The sequence below is a fragment of the Symsagittifera roscoffensis genome, chromosome 4 (assembly GCF_963678635.1).
Source record: "Symsagittifera roscoffensis chromosome 4, txSymRosc1.1, whole genome shotgun sequence".
NCBI lineage: Eukaryota > Metazoa > Xenacoelomorpha > Acoela > Convolutidae > Symsagittifera > Symsagittifera roscoffensis.
In genome coordinates, this window is record NC_087065.1 from 45335190 (window position 1) to 45351857 (window position 16668).

The following is a 16668-nucleotide window of genomic DNA, read 5'->3' on the forward strand; positions in this document are numbered from 1 at the left end:
CCGCCGATAATGAACTACATCGACCTGGGTCGCTTCCGCTTGAATGGGCCTGACATGCCAACCAAAGAAAAAATCCAGCTTTTTGAGGGTGCTAATCAGCCACCATTTTCCGCCAGTAGAAAGGAAGGGTCATTTAAGGAAAGTCTTAGCGACAGCAAGGTCGAGCGAAGTTTCCTTTGTTTGAACTTTTTTTCTAGAAATTCCCTCAAAAAATGTCTGCGCACGCCATTGATTGGCAGCCTTAGATTTTGATAAAATAAAAAGGAAGCATGATCACTCAACCAACTACGGCGCTTGTTTTTTCATCAAAACTGATGTTCATTCTAGATGCAGTGCTATTTATAATCATAAAAATGAACAATATGGACTATTTCAAGAAAAACTGGTAGGAACAATTTTTTTGTGGAGTCAGGTGCTAAGAATTCTCCCAATAATTTGTAAAACTTATTCGGGAAAACTAAAACTAGAAAGCCAAAACCATAAGCCAGTTGAACGCTGGCACAAGGAATTCCAGATGGCAATGAGATGTGCCCATCCCACCATTCGTCCCACCCCACCATTTGTCGCTTTTTATAAATGCTAAATGTAACAAACTTTGCTTTGACAAAACAGATTTTTTCAGCTAAACTTTCAATTGATGTTATCTATTCCATATTTAGCAAAAACATTGTATACTCGAACGTTAAAATTTAGGTTCAGTTGTTTATTGTTGCATCTGCTCATGATTTACGACAGGTGTTAGTTCCGTACATTGTCTCTGGATCTCAATATAAGCGTTGGATGTGATTGGTTTACTTTGAAGAGGTCTCAGTGGGCCAGTACAGACTGAGATAGGCCTCCTTCCATCTGAACTTCCGCAAATCCCCACCACTGAAAGTCTTCCTCATTCCTGGCTCCTTAAACACAACAAAGAATACTTTAAATTTTATAAATTTTCCCGAATTATAGCGATAAAAGCAGCAACCAGGATTTTCTCGAGGGAGGGGAGGCAGATTTTCAATTTTCTTTGAAAAATTAGTCGTTTTTTTAGGTCGACCTAATTTTTAACAAAACTGGTCAAAAAGCCATTTTTGTGCACTTTTTGGAAAACGTTTATAAAAAATAGCTTTTTGTGCGAACTCTCGATCAAATTAGTATATAATTCCGCCAAAGGCGCCTTTAGCAAAATTTTAAGGTCGTTCAGCCAAAATTGGATTTCTTTTGGGTAGGCAGATCTTTTGGGTATACGTTTAGATCTTAAAAGGGATTATGGTGAATGAAATCTGTCATAAATTGTAGTTGACTTCAATCCTGATTTGTTTCTCTTCCGTACCTTGGCTGTGCGCAGTGGTGTGCGTAGGAACTGGTCTCCCCCGAAGCTGCAGTGTCGCTCTATCTGGGGCAGTTTCCCATTGTGCAGATGGACGTCATGTGCACCAGGCCTGGTCGGAAATATTCAGACATGGGCTTACAATTACCTGAAAATCTTTTGCGCCACATATGTGAATTATTTAGGGTCCACTTTTTTCACCCTTTTATGTAAAAGTTGCAAAACTTCGAGCTAGTGTTTTTTTTATCAGCGCAAGCTTTCCTGTTATATAAGTGGATAGTAGCCACAAATTCGTTCAATGAAACACTGAATCACCGTGTCAGTGAATAATTTTTAGTTTTCGTGTCATAAGTTGTGAGAGCTTATGAAAATGAAAGAACTGTTGCGTGTACTCACGGGGGTCCCCTAGTTTGTTGCTCATCCACGACTGACTTGCGAGTGGCGGCTGAACCGAATGGCTTGTAGCTCCTCCTCCCTTCGGACCCAGCCGACTCAGACAGTCTCGTCAGGTCCCTCTGGTAAGTCACAGGAGAAGGAACACTCAACTTCTCCTGCACAAAAAATATTCAATTAGGAGTTTTGATTGTTGGGCAAAAAATCGTAACAGTCGACAATTTTTAGCAGCAGATTTAATGACAAAAACCGATACGGCGTATCCGGTAGTGATGGTGCCCAGAAATTATACGATTACGGGTTCAAACCGCACGTGCGCAGCAGTTTTCAAGGTGATTGCTTTTAAAATATTCTTAATGGGCTCATGGTTATGTGAGCTCTAGTGCAACCTATAGTAATTTAGTAATTACCTTCTAGGTTAGGAATCCGGGCTGGTAGACAAAAAAGGCAGTTTCCTCTAAAAAAGGCAGTTTCCTAAAAAGCTGGATGCTCACCTTGGATGCCAGAGGTATGCGGAATGGTCCAGTCCGGCCACTGATGCCGACCCCCAAAATACTCTCACTTCTGCCCGGTCTCTTCTCGAGTAGACGCACAAAATCGCTGGTCTCACTCACCTACAAACAGTCCTTTATGAGCTTGGATTTTTGGCTAAACGTCTGTTGAATTAATGTTGCTTTCTTCAATTTCGCACAAACAGAAAAGCTATTAATCGCAATTTTTCTAAGCTGGCTTTCTTTTTTAGAACACAATTATAGCTGTTTTTTTTCTCAGCTGGCTATTTATTTTGGAACTCACATTTAGCTTAAGTTTTTTTCAGAAATTAAATTTTACATTTTTTTTACGAGTTTTCTTGAGAATTTTTTAAAGCTTTCTTGAGAAGTTATAGTTTAAGCATATTCTCCCAAACTGTATTTCAAATTGTATTTCACTTGATCGAGTAGAAATAAAATGATTTTGACATAGTTTCTAATGGAGAAAAATAATAAAGTTGATATACTGGTCTGATCGAAAGATTCCGAAAAGCTGATAAATGCCAATAAGAGCCGATTGAATGATAGAGCATGGTCTATTATGGGGTCGCATAAAGTACCGGGTATGTGCCTGGTCCGACTACCGGAGGGGTTGAGTTGACATTGTGCTGGTTGCCCAGTCTGTCGAATGCCGGCTGTCCTGGGTAGAGTCTTCTGTCCTGGCACGAATGAAAACACACGTTGCTCTCCTTCTCTCCCTCCAAGATATCTGAATTGATTGAAACAAATAAACATATTATCAAATAGTTTATTCACGTTTCTCAGTAAAAGTTCTTCAAATTGAATGTAAAATATTACAAATTACAAAACTCTTCGTTTCGTTTTTTTTGCAGCAGATAACCTATTTTAATGCTCTGGATTTTTTTATCTGACACACTGGCAACAATGGATTAAGAATGATTTTAGCATGAAAACGTATGAAAATAAAAAGGAGATCGATTTTAATATAAAAAAGATGTAGCTTAAATAAAAAACTTAAAATTGACTGGAAAATCAACTTGAATTTATCTGAAACTTGCAAAAAACAACCCTAATCCAATTTTCAAGCAAAACCATTTTCAAGCAAAAACATTAACAAATAACTAAAAATTGCAACTGAAAAACTTCTTGATTTTTTACTTAAACGTCTGTTCAAAAATGGATTTACATTTGAATGCGTGTAAAAAAATTTGAATAGGTTTAAGAGAATAGGAAATTCCATCCAAATTCTTTTTTGTAGTTTTTATTTACGTTGTTTAAGGTTGAGCTTTTGATGCAGTTTTTTGTTAAAACTCGGGAATTAAAAAACGAAGTTTTCTTCTGTCAGTAACTTGTTTTTTTTTGCAGTTTTAGTTTGGAAAATGATCTTTAAAAAGTATTGGAAATTTTTTTAGACGCTTTATTTATCTGCTCAGAAGTCTTTAAAAAAGACTTGATTGGATTTTTGTTAAAATTTCATAAACTTTAATAAAAATTGAATCGATTTTAAAGAACAGGAAACTCAATTCAAAACCATTTTTTAAGTCATTTTTTGTTTATGTTTTTAGGGGAAATAAAACGGTCAAATAACAGTCGAATGTTATAGAATTCGACAGTTATTTAGATCAAAATTAGATTTAAATTGACTATGATTGTGAATTGTTATTTGGTTTTTTGCTCAAACTCTGATTGATTTAACTGATAGTGTTCTTCAACTCTATTGCAAGTTTTTCAGCTCAAAATTTGGTTATATATAATTCGAACAATTTTAAGCACAAATTTTAGGCTAAAATTACAAAAAAAAACATGAACTAAGAATTAAAATGTGTCTATTAAATAAAAATGTTTATTTTGACACCTTCTTGACTTGTTACATCATGATTTCAATAAAAACTTTTCTCGATCTCAAAACGTGAAATAGATCGACATTTGTTACTTAAACCTCAAAATCAAGTTTATAGAAACAAATTGTTTATTTTTTTTTGTTTCATCGATGTTTGCCCAAAAACTGATTATTATTGACGTTTTTAATGGGTTAATTGCATGTTTTTGCGCTCAAAATTAGATTTATTTTGATCAGTTCCTTGCTTTATTTTATAGGTTTTTGCCCAAAATCTGATTTGGGCCAAAAAACTTTCTACGATTTTTTTGCTGATTTTTGGGCTCAAAATTGTTCTAAAAATTTTATTAACAATCTAATTAGCTCAATTTAAAATCCATTTAGAGCCCTAAAATGTAAAAGTTAAAACTTTTTGGATAAAAAAATCAATTTAAAGTCAGACTCAATTGATTCGAAACCATTTTTCTTAGTGTGGGGGTCTGTTTTGGCTTTTAAACATTATAAAAACACCAGTATGCCACATGATTTCAAGCTTTATTTGAAAAATTTATCAAACCAAGTAGAAGGTAAAACAGCGTTTTGGCACGAAATTTTTTTCGAGTGACCGTATTTTGTTTGTGTTATTCACGAGTGCTGATACCAGATAAACAACAACTTATTTTGCATCTCAAAATTTAATGCTGTCGGGGCACTGCGTGTCTTGATTTGCGTCACAAAATTTCATGATGCAATTTATAATTGTTGTTTATCTGTTACGTAATTCACTTGAAGCTTTTATTCCACGTGGAAGCTAATTGTTGACTTGATTCAAACCTAAAATGTTATTAAGTGTCTGCGGTCATTTTTTGCGTTGAAAAACAATTTGGACTGGAATTAGGTTCGAGGTTTTCAGATTTTGTAACGCGTCAAAACACAATCAAATTCAAATAAATATTTCGGTTCCTCTATCCTCAAACTATCTTTTTTGCTTTCAACTGATAATGGTTTTTTGGTTGGCTGAGCAGTTTGGAAGTATGATTGTGGGATCACTGTTTCAATTTTTTGGATGTTAAAAATTACTTGAAGTGGTGTTTAATCTGTAACAAATGGTTGAATCATAGGAGCTGTTGTAAATTTTTTATTTGTCATTATCTGCTGGGTTGGGCAAACGCAAACCACATTTAAATAAAACACAACGCCACGAGTTTAAGATGTCTTTTAAACTGTGGTCATTGATATAAGTGCATGTATCGTGTACTATTACTTCGCCCTTTTGTTTAAGAAAGATTATATTTTTTAATTCGATCTCGAGAGTAAAGTAAGGACGATAGGGGGTCACTCATGCCTTTGTTTGGCATGGGCATCAATCAAGCAATAATTGTCAAGTATGCCCATATATTTCGAGTCCTACTTTGATGCTGTGTCCAGTATTCTATCCCAGAAAATTTTGGATCCTATTTTCAGAATAAACCCTTAGTAAGAGTTTTCGAAAGAGTCAGTTTGCTTTCTAGCGTGTTGTTTACTAATGTGTGATTGGACCGGAGTTTTCTTGGACCATTTTTGTTGAAGTTAGTTTGGAACCCAAAAATCTTGAATAATATTTGCATTTTGGGCTGTTTTGTCCGGGTCTTCAAAATCTGGGACACAACTATTAAGACAAGAAGTTTTACATGCTTTTTAAAAGATTTCGCTTTCAAAAATTTTAAGCATGATGGCATTTTTAATAAAATGCCAGACTCTATAGATACTCTTCAATTCAATTGATTTTATCCCATCAGATGGCAAAATATTTCATTTTTTAAAAAAATTCTTGCAACATTGTTAGAAGTAAATCAATGAAACAACTGAATGAAACATCTTCAGTGCAACTTTGTTTGTTATTTGAAGAAATTGCTACTCGCTAAAAAAATTGTACTAAGAGACTTGTGTTGAGAAATGCTACTCCGAACGCAACCACTGAAAAAATCTGGGCAACTGAATATAACAAATAGTTAAATTCAACTTGGTTAAATGAATTGGTTAGTAAGCAATAAATTTACTGTTTCTATTGGCTTGACAAAATTATTAGTATAAATTACAGTTTTTACCTTGTAGGGTAAGTTGAGTGATTAAGGCAGGCATGTTGAACTTTTCTTAAAAAATAACGATTTAAAATTTGAATGTAAACAATTATTTGTTTATATGGTGAATCTAATATGTGTGTTTTGGCGCATGAGATGGCGACTGCTTTTATACCATGCTGCTCTGAGCAAATAGTGTTTTGATGAAGACTATTGATTTTGTGTTCATTTACTGGTTCCACTCTTTGTGCTGTTGTAATATTCAGTGCTGTTGTAATATGAAACAAAACAGGTGCATATAAACGTTGTTTTACCACAAGAACCACAAAAATTGGTAGGCTGCGTTTAAAAAAGGCATAGTATACAACTTTGAGCTCAAGTGGACTTCAGTTTTTTGAATCTGAAGGATGTGGTATTTCTCACCGTTACTGTAAAGCACTCCAAATTTAGCTATAAAAGCTCATCTAATCATAAAATCCGACACAAGGAACCGAGTTATATATTATCCGCCATGGTTTAACCCAACTGGATCTATTTAACAAATTCCTCCCTCCCCCCTATGGCATCTACTAAAGAATCTCCACCCCTGAAAGTATTTACGGCCAATTAACACTTGAGTTTTGCATTGACAATTCTAACTTTGCTGCATTTGAGTTGGGACTGAGGTCTAACTCATAGGGTATTTTCAGATAGGGTACACCGTCTGCTCGTCACGCTATCTTATTTTCGGCCGGATAGATTCGTACAACTTCTTAGTCTAATACCGATCTTTATCTTACTCTTATATCTCTTAGTCTCAATAGATCTAGAGTATTTTGGTTTTGTTACGAGTCGGTCTCTTGGAAAAGACAACTAAGTCTATTGTTAAACTCAATATGCTCTGGTGCTGAAATTACAAGTAATTTCAGCACTTACAAATAACTGGGTTGTTAGTTAGATGGAGTGTGATTGGTTAGTCTTTAATATTATATTTTATTATCTAACCAATAATAATATATAGTTAGGATCAGGTTCCACCCATCCGGGGTTTACAGAGTTTTTGTTATTTCGACTTCTTTCTGCAATGGAGGATGGATGATGATCGTTTGTATTTTGCCAGCACCCTTTCTATTCCGTCCTTGGAGGTATGAACTCCAGAAAGTTGGAATCAACGAGTTTTTTTGTGATTTCAAAATGGTTTGTTCTTGATCGGTGTGGAGAACTGTGTTTTGATCTGAATTGGGAATGGTGTGAAGCTCGAGTTTGGAGGGAATGCCCTGTAACTCGGATCTGTACGTATACTTGAACATCGAGGTGGTCATTGGTCTGTTTCAATGAAGTCCTTTGCTTCAGAGTCAAGTCGTACTTCAAATCCTTTGAGTTGTGGTTGTGAGCGGCATATCGGTTGTGCTCAGCCATTCTGTGGGTTATGTGTGATGAGGTCGTCTTAGCTGCTTGATGCTCGTCTTCGTGATTGTGTATGGGCTATATTACTGCAATAAATAATTTATATAAATAAATGTTTAGTTAGTTCTTCTTTTTAGTTATGAATTTTTATTAGTTTTTATCGCAAAAGCTTTTTTTTTTATTTCAGTTATTTTAAAAGAGTTACTCACACTTGAGTACCTCTTATCAAAATTAAGGAGTCTGTCACAAAACGTGTGTTCTAGCAAGGTGGGTTAGGCCGGCTATTAAGCATGCTCAGGACGTAGTCCTAATCTGGTGGGTTAGGCCAGGAGTGAGAGTATGATTTCATGCTGATTTTTGTGGGGTCCTGTTTTGTGTTAACCTTTTATGTCGTGTTTGTTACTGGTTTTTTCCTTTTGTTGTTTTGGTTGTGTCCTTTTCTCAAAATCAAATTGTTTGGTTTGGGTTTGCGTTTCGACTTTTTGGTGTTTTATACTTTCTTTTTTAGACTTATCAATAGTCTTCAAAAGAATAAATTATCGGTTCTTTAAGCTGCTTTAATCCGGTTTGGGTACCGTGGGTTTTCTCTTCTTAGTCATACTGTTAGTTTTTAGTTTATGGTGTTTATTAAGCTGCATTGGTTAGTTGAGATTATTATATAATTCCTTTCCAACCGGGTTAAAAGAAAGTTTGAAACTTGTTATTAATAGTTTGAGTTGTTATTAGTGAAAGTCAAAACTTGAAATCATTATTTTAAACAATTCGTCGTGAGCGAGCTGTGCGAGTGTGCATAGAATTTATGTGCGCGTGAAATGATTCTTCAAAAAGGTTAGTACTGCTGGCATTTGTATAGATTTACTGCTGAAAATTTTAAATTTACTGCTTTGTGAGGATTGAAATTATTAAATTGTTTTCAATGTATTTAGGTTTACTGCATTGGGGAAAAAAACCAATAGATGATTTTACCACTGGGGAGAAGAAATTTTACTGCATTATTTATTGCGGTTTGTTAATAAGAGTTTATAATTTATGAAAGAGTTTGCAAATTTTTATTTTTGTTTTCTGTTTGTAGATGATGGTGATCTAAAGACTAAAGGAAAAACATTTAATAAGAAATGGTTAGTTTGTCTTGATTTTATTAGTGTTAAATTATTGAATTCATATTTACCTAGTCGTCGGAGAAGAAGCCATTTGGGAAGATATCGTGTATCGAATCTGATGTGGTTAGTAATTTTGCTAATATGCGAACAATGTTTGTAGTTTCAAGCAGTGGCCAAAGCAATTCAAGTGCTTTGATGGTGTTCAGTTATTCTGTGCCGATGGAAAACTCGTGGTTGGTGTGCTGGATGAAATTAAAAAGCTTGTGATTATGTTTAGTGTTGTGAATGATTTCTAATATTGGGATTTCTACAGGTTGGATATATTCATGCGGGACAATGAGGGGTCGGGATTCTTCTACATTAAAGGTTTTGGTGAGTCGACAAAATATATACATTTGGGTTAACGGGTCGTAATTTCTGAGGCTGCCTTGAAGTTAGTATTTTTTATGCAGTTGGTGAAATTTAGAATAAATAGTGATGTGTACCTAGAATTAATAAATTGAAATCGATGGTGGGGTTGTCGTGATGGTGTGTGCAAATTAAAGTGGTTTTGAATGAATCTATCATAAGTGTGAGTATGCGTTTGTTTAGTATCAACATGATTTCGTGTGAACAGTGCAGATATCGTTCTTTTGGAGTGAGGAAGTGAAAGGTTAGTGAAAAAGTTTCAAATTTATTGTAAAATGATTTGGCAGCTTGGATGTCGATAAGTGCTTCGGAAGTGATGTGGTCGTGTTTTTTATCCATTGTGCTTAGTGTAAAGATGTAGGGTGTGCGTATGAAAAGTTTTTCGGTTAGTTGCGGGTAAGCGAACTTATCATTGTCGAGGAATTGATCTTGATTAGGTCTGATGATATTGTGGTCATAGTGTTTGATAGAGTACTCATTTACTCGGGGTGCGGTGAAGATAGTTTTTTATATCGTACGTGCGTGAATTGTCTAGGCGTTAGTGTTTTAGTTAGTCTTAAAATGTCATTTTTGCTTTATTCTATTTCGTGAGGTGTGTTATTTAGTGATATACAAAGTGGGTTTGAGAAATGGTAAAATGATGTCCAGTGAAGTGTGGGGATTAGTACATGCTCATCGACATAGTAGGGTTGTTCAAAGTGAGGGTTGGAGTGACTAATGGTATATCGAGGAAAGAGGGGTAAGGAAAATTGGAGGAATTCGGGAGTATTAGTGTGATCAGGGTGATTTATATAATCGCGGGCTGTTCCGGATTTTGAGGGGTACGGGTGATTAGAGAATTTTTTTAAATGTTCGATATGCACGGTTAATAGTGGATGATGATTGGATTGATGTTGAGGATTGGGCTAAAGAAGGGGTATATTCTGAAGAGGATGTAGGAGTTGGTGGGTTTGATGATGTTATGGTTGACGACAATTGGTGAATGGTTAGGGTGTGGGGGTGTTGTATTTGTTGTTGGAATGTTAATACGTTATTTAGTTCAGATGAGATTTGCGTGGTTTCTGGGGACTTGTTGTTGGATCGTTCATTGGTAAAGGGGAGTAAGTTGGGGTTCTATGAGAAACACGAGAATTGGTAGAGGGGGAATAAATTTGGGATTGAGAGTGAATGGGTCGAAAGGGGGGTTGAGAAAATGTTGATGGGCTGGGTTCGGAGTTTGCGAATTCGTCTGGGCTTTCTTTGTCTGAATTGCTAAATTAGGAAATTGTGTTAAAAATTGTGATATCTGAGTTAGCGTCAGAATTTTTACCGGTTGATTTGTTAATATGGGGTGATTCGAGTGGCGGGAAAGCAAAAAGTGGGATAATGGGTATGGGGTTTTAGAGATTGGCTGGATGGGACATTGAACTGTGAAGGGATCCAATTTATTGGCTCATCGTGGGCTAAAATGATTGTTCTGAGATTGAAAATTTGTTGTATGTAGCTGTTCGATTATTTTTTCATATGTATCCTCATTTTGAGATTGTTGTGTTACAATGTGGTGTATTGGACTTTGTATATGATTTGGTCTTGAATTTGCGATATTTACTAATGCAAAATTTCTGAAATTTCGTGGTAATAATGACAATGGATGGTTGCGATTTAAACTTGGTAGTTGTGGTGCTGTAGATAATGTGCTTGTGTTGTGTTGTGTTGTGATTCGTCATATGTGTTTGGTGTAGTTGATAATTTTGTATTGTATTCTTTTATTTGTGCATCTAAAAGTATTTTATTTATAGATTTGGAAAATTTTCTAAAAAATTCTGCAAAAAGTATGCGTGCTACGCTTGCTTGTCTATTTACTTGTGTGTGGATTGCGCATAAGTTATAATTTCCTTTTAACAAACAGAAAATAAATCCAATAAAATTAAACATTGCGTATAACAAAGTTAATCTTTCTAAGATGTAATATGGCCATCCTAGAAAGGATAAAAGTTCGTTTTTGAAATTTACAAAACTAAAAATATTGATTGGTGATATATCTTTCGGTCGATATTTTTCGCCGTTTAAATAAATATAATCTTTAATATCTTTAAAATATCCGCTGTAATTTTGTGCGTAAATGTTCGATAATTCTGCTGTTTGCGCAAGTTTACGTAAGTTTTCATCTATTGGTTGTCCTTGTATAGTGTCCATTTTTGTAAGTAGTTCATGAAATTGTTCTATACGTATGTGGTGTTGTATGTAGGATTTGGAATAGATGCCGATCGATTGTAAATCGATATTCGGATTTCGGGCAATAGCTCTAATACTTTCAGGTAAAATTTTTTTAGTGGTGGCAATAGTGTTGGATATGGCGTGAGTAGGTAGTATTTATCTTCATCGGGATTTAGTTGTACAACATTGTGGCTATTTTCTGATCCACATGGTACCGCTGTATCCCAAAAATAAATTCTTCTTGAAAGCGTATCAACAAAACATACTTTATTTTGTAGAATATAGGTATTCTTTTGTAACATCGTTTATACTCAAAAACATATAAAGGTGATACTTTTTTGGTGCAAGTGTAATACCATAAGATGTTTTCTTCATAATCAATGAAATTTGACTTATTTCCGGATAATAAATATCCTGCTTTTTGGTATATCTATCGTATTTATATATTATTTCTGTTAATATAAATGGAGGAGTTAAAGATTGAGCTGTGATTTTAAGGGTCTAATGGAAATGGGTGTCGAACGATGTTATTGAGTCTTACTATAAGTTCGAATTTTAGTGTGAGACTGCTTTGTTGTAGTATTTGGATGTTATGTTCTTGTATATCTTTGTTGATATCGTGTCGATTTTGTAATCTATTTAGTGCCCAGTTGTGTAATCTATTACTTTCTTGATGTTGACTAAATAGCGGTGGGGGTGCTACGAATGTATTCCAATGTAATTGTAGTGGTATATTATGAGATGATTGTTCTTGATATCGTGAATCAAGATTTGTAGGAAAATTAAGAGGAAAAGTTGATGGTGATATTTGGCTTAAAGAAGTTGTTGAAGGAAGGGAAAGTGTTTCGGGTAATATGGATAGTGTTGTATAGAATGAAACGTCAATTGGGTTGTTTACTAAGTTTGATTCACCGTGAGGGTATTTGTTAGTTGCCCAATATGGAGGGCGTTCTGTGGTTGTTGCGTTAGTAAAAGCGTTTTCCCTAATTTGTTCTGATGTCGGGGCTGAACCTAAGTAATTTGATGGAATATTTGAAGTGCTTTGTTATGAAGCCTTTGGAGGTGTACCTGGTAGTGCGCTACTAGAAAGGTCTAAGGGACTTGATGTTGGTGATTGAGATATATTAAATTAAACTCTGGGAATTTGAAAATTTCTATTTCGTCTTGGATGTATTATTTGTCTATTTATTTCGAGTGTGTTTTGGTTTTGACTGATGAGTCTTACACTCTTAAAATTTTGTTGTAGATCTGGGTAGATGTTATATTTCGTATTGCGGTCTACTTAAAGGTGCTTGGCGAAAAACTGGTTAAAATGGTTCAGATAATCGTGCGTGTCTTTCTTCAAAAGTATAGGGTTTGCCTTGGAAAGAAATGAATGTAGATGAAAGGGGGTTCTGGGTACATGTGGGGGTTGTTGGATTTTCTTGGGACGTCGTTGGAGGGGACTGGTGTGGGGGTTGTTGATTAGCAATTTTGGAAATTTCTTTGAGTGAAATTTTTATGATGAAAATTTATATTTATTCAAATATTCTTCAATAAAAAGAAACAAGAGAATGGTAGCTAATGTGAATGTGATGATTGCCTTTTTTATACACTTACATTTTGTCATTATGAGTGATGTTAAAAATGTAAGAAAAATTATGGATAGTAGAAAAACATCTCTTCTACTAAATAGATTGCAAAACATTTAAATAGTTTTTAAATTATCGTGCGTGAGGAGGTTATCAAGGATTGTGGAAAGGGATATTTACACTTCGAAGAGTGAATAAAAAATTTACAAAAGATTGCAAAAGATTATGAAAATAATGAATAGATTTTCTATGATATCAGTTAAAATTATTATGAAAAAACTTGAAGAGGTATGAAAGTTTTATGAAAAAGTTTGAAAATATTTGTTTAAATTTAGTGACTGTTGTTGAAAGAAGCATTTAAGAAATGATCTGGTTTGTCGAATCTTTTTTAATTTTTTGGGTATAAATTCGAGTGTGGTCGGATTATTTCTTGGTTTTTTGACAAGTGGGTTGGATTTCGTCAAATGTTGTTGAGGGGTTATTTTGAGATGTCGGGGAGATCTTCTTAGTTTTTTTTATGGAATAATTGGGGTTGTCGAAGAAATAATTGTACTTTAGGCTAAATGATCATGTGCTTTTTGTTCTTTAGGCTAATTAAATATTTTTGCTTGGAGGGTTTTGGAATGCTTAGTTGGGAAAATATTGTTGATCTTTGTACTGCTTGATAGGGGATGGTTGTAATATTGAGATTGTATTTATTTAGGTTGTCATTTTGTAGCGGTTTGCTTACTTTTGACCTGGAGATTTTAAAGTTATAGTTACAGTTATGCTTAGAGGTGAATACGTGTTGGCTAATAAAGTCGTGTCGCTAAAAGTAAAATGGTGATTCGGAATGAGTTAAGGTAAATAATTTTACATCTGTTGACCATTCAGTATATCGTGTATCATTTCCATTAATGATACCTCTGAGGTATTCTTGTAATAAACAGTTCTTACCTTCGACTAATCCATTTGTCCAAGCTGCATGAGATGTACGTGGTTTGTGTTTAATTTTATATAAGTGGCATAATGTGATAATTTCTTTATTAATAAATTCAGTGCCATTGTCTGTGACTAGTATTTCGGGTAATCCAAATTTAGCTATCCAGTGTTCGTAGAGTGTTGTATATGCAATGGGGTACTGGATTAAGTGCTACATAGTGTGTAAATGCATCAAAAATTACCATTCAAAATGAGTTTCCTTCTGAGGATGGTGAAATTGGTCCTTTTCTGTCAAATAATATTCTTTAAAAACTTGATTTTTCATGTATTTTGAATCGTTTGGTAACGGTCCTGATCAATTTATTGATTCTGTTAAGTTTTCTTTTTCTATTAAAGAGAATACGTCCTTTTTATCTGGTTGTTGTTTAATTCTTTTTTGTTGAGTATTATTTTTGATCCAATGTGATTATGGTATCGGCTTGAATGTAAATGTGCCTAATAAATCAACTTCATAATGGTTGTTTTGACAATCTAAATAGAGTGGAAAATGTTGTAGATTGTTTATTTGTGATTGTTCTATGTCAGTTGATACTGCGTTTTTACATTCTAATCGTGGTGAAGTTTCATCTTTAGCGAGATAGAATTTTATATTTTGTGGTATTTCAACTGTTGTTTTTCTTGTTAGTAGTTCAGGTGGTGTATTTCTACTAAGAGTGTCAGGTAGTGCAAGGTTTTTTTCTGCTTTCCATACTATGTGTAAGTTTGGGAATTTCATTAGGAATAGTTGAAATCTATAAACTCCATGATTTGGGTTTGATTTTTGTATAAAGAGAAATATGATAGGTTTATGTTCTGTAAATAAAACTGATTATTCATCTAGTGGCTTTTGGTTATATGCACTATTCATGTCTGCGGTTGTGAAATATTTACCGTTTATTTTTGTTAAAATTACTTGGATTGGTTCTATTGGTCATTTACATTTGGTTTCATCAATGAGTGAATTGAGGTATCTAGCGTCTAGAGCTATTTTTAGTGATTCTCCTTTGGCGAGGATAAAAACAGGGTTAATAAAGGTGTTTCCTTTTGGTTGTTCTTCTTTATTTACTGGAGATAAAATTTCGTATTGTTGTAGAATGTCAAGTAGTCTATTAACCTTGTCATCTAAGTGAATTGGTGCTTTGCTTGCTCTTTGTTTCTTGAAAACCGCGTCAGGTTTCAAGGTTAAATGTAGTGATGATTTTTTTTCAACATCAAGTGCACAAACTGTTGGATATCTTAACAGTAAATCGGCTAATTGTTTAAATTCGTTCAGTGTTAATTGAGATTGCTGAAAATTGAAGATAAAGTGATATTTTGAATGTATGTTTAAAATAAGGTGTTTTCGTGAAATAGCCTGTGTTCCTTTTTTCATTGCTTATTATATTATTTATGGATAATTCTTCATCGAGAATTGTTGGTTGACATATATCTAGTAGTTGTAATATATTTTTTACTATGTACGCTACTTCTTTTGTGGGGGAAGTTGTTGCATTAGTTTCACAATATCCTAAGAGTCCTAAAGGTAGGGTAATTTGTATGGTGAATTATTATATACTTGTAGAGAAATAATATCGGAGTTTGAGTTTTTCATTTATTTTATGGATGAAATTGTTGCTCTAAAAAATTTTTGAATTGGTCTAAATTCAAAGTCAGACATATAGAGATGCTGTCTGTTTTGATTTTTGTCGCACTGGTGAACTTGTTTAATCGGAGTTTCGTAAATGTATCCTGAGAGTGGCTTAAGATTTTTTCTTTCTTTATTATAGATGGGGGTAAATTTTTGAAAAGAATGGTGGTTGTTTTTTCATTCTTTAGAAGAATGTTACAGCGGTGTTTTGCATTCTTGTATATTTATCTTTTATATTAATTTTACTGTCTAATATATTAAAAGTTGGTATGTATTTTGTGATAAATGGAATTCCAATGATATTATGTTTTGTATCTGTGATATGGAATATTTGTTTAAATGGTTTATTGAGAACTTTAATTTGTTCCTTTGCTTCAGTGGGAACGTGAAAAAGTTGCATTTTTCCATAATTCGTTAAGGTTGAGCCTTGTGCTGTTGCTAATCTACTGGCTGTTTTTACAGGTGTTAGTTTTGGGTGTAGAGTTTTGATTTCATTCCAAGTTGGAATATTTATGATATTCGATTCTGCTCCAGAGTCTATTAAAAAATCTATTTCAAGGTCTGGTGGTTGAAATTCTTTACATTTGGACTTTCTAAAAGACAGGGGATTGTCCAAATTTTTTCTTTTGATGGTTCTTTTGGTATATTTTGGTAAATGTGATTTTTACTAGAACATGGTATTTGTTCTTTTTCAGGTTGTTGTGATGTCGTTACTTCATTTATCATTTGTTCGATTGGTATGTTATTACTTCTATGTCTGGCGTGATAAACTAAAAGTAATTCCAAGTGATATGCGTAAATATGTGAATGAAAAGGTTGTTCGCATGTAAAGGTTCCATAATCATTTGCAACTTTTATCATGTTGACTAAAATTGTGTTTTCTGTATCACTTTCACTGTCTGTTGATTCACAATTAATGTGATTTATTTGTAATTCAGTAGTTTCTGTGTTATCAAAACCAGGGGGGTCTGAATTTGTTTCTTCAGTTGTTTGTATTTGATTTTCATTTGTCTCTGATGTTTTTGTGTATTGCTGCTATATTTGTTTTGCGAATCTGGGTAACGTGTGTTATTTATATTAGGTGATTGTGAGTAGTTTCTTTGTCTATTGTTGTAGTTTGAATTTCTATTTTTGTGATTTTTCTCGTGATCTATTTTGATAATTGTTATAATTAGATCTTTGTTGATTTGATCTGTTGTTTGAATAATTTCGTGATCGATTATTATATCGTTGATTTTGATTACTTGAATAGCTTCTGTTTCTATTGTTGGAATAATTTCTGTGTCTATTGTACAATGAATTTCCTGATCTATCATTTGAGTAGTGTCTATTCTTAGAATGTGAATGGGAA

General features: G+C 33.9%; 2 protein-coding genes across 2 annotated transcripts in view; both read right to left on the reverse strand.

The window, feature by feature from the left end:
• LOC134844191 (uncharacterized) overlaps positions 1-8568 on the reverse strand; it is a 170817-nt gene extending 162249 nt beyond the window's left edge. Inside the window, exon 1 of the mRNA XM_063860759.1 lies at positions 8559-8568. The gene's annotated coding sequence lies outside the window, so the exon portion shown is untranslated. The remainder of the gene's footprint in view (positions 1-8558) is intronic.
• LOC134844302 (ciliary microtubule-associated protein 3-like) lies at positions 628-6330 on the reverse strand. Its single transcript, XM_063860931.1, has 6 exons — positions 6097-6330; positions 2793-2941; positions 2197-2316; positions 1706-1860; positions 1313-1421; positions 628-896 (listed from the first exon to the last, which is right to left on the reverse strand). Exons 1-6 carry the CDS (start codon positions 6128-6130, stop codon positions 792-794), a joined length of 672 nt encoding a protein of 223 aa, XP_063717001.1. The 5' UTR covers positions 6131-6330; the 3' UTR covers positions 628-791.
• Positions 8569-16668: the final 8100 nt, after the last annotated feature.

What these genes read in the sequence shown, in the direction of transcription:
- LOC134844302 (XM_063860931.1), bottom strand. Translation starts at nt 6,130, where the DNA reads ATGCCTGCCTTAATCACTCAACTTACCCTACAAG. An exon ending in CAACAAACTAGGGGACCCCC is followed by an intron (nt 1,422 to 1,705) that starts GTGAGTACACGC and finishes ATTTCCGACCAG; the next exon opens with GCCTGGTGCACATGACGTCC. An exon ending in CACCACTGCGCACAGCCAAG is followed by an intron (nt 897 to 1,312) that starts GTACGGAAGAGA and finishes GTTGTGTTTAAG; the next exon opens with GAGCCAGGAATGAGGAAGAC.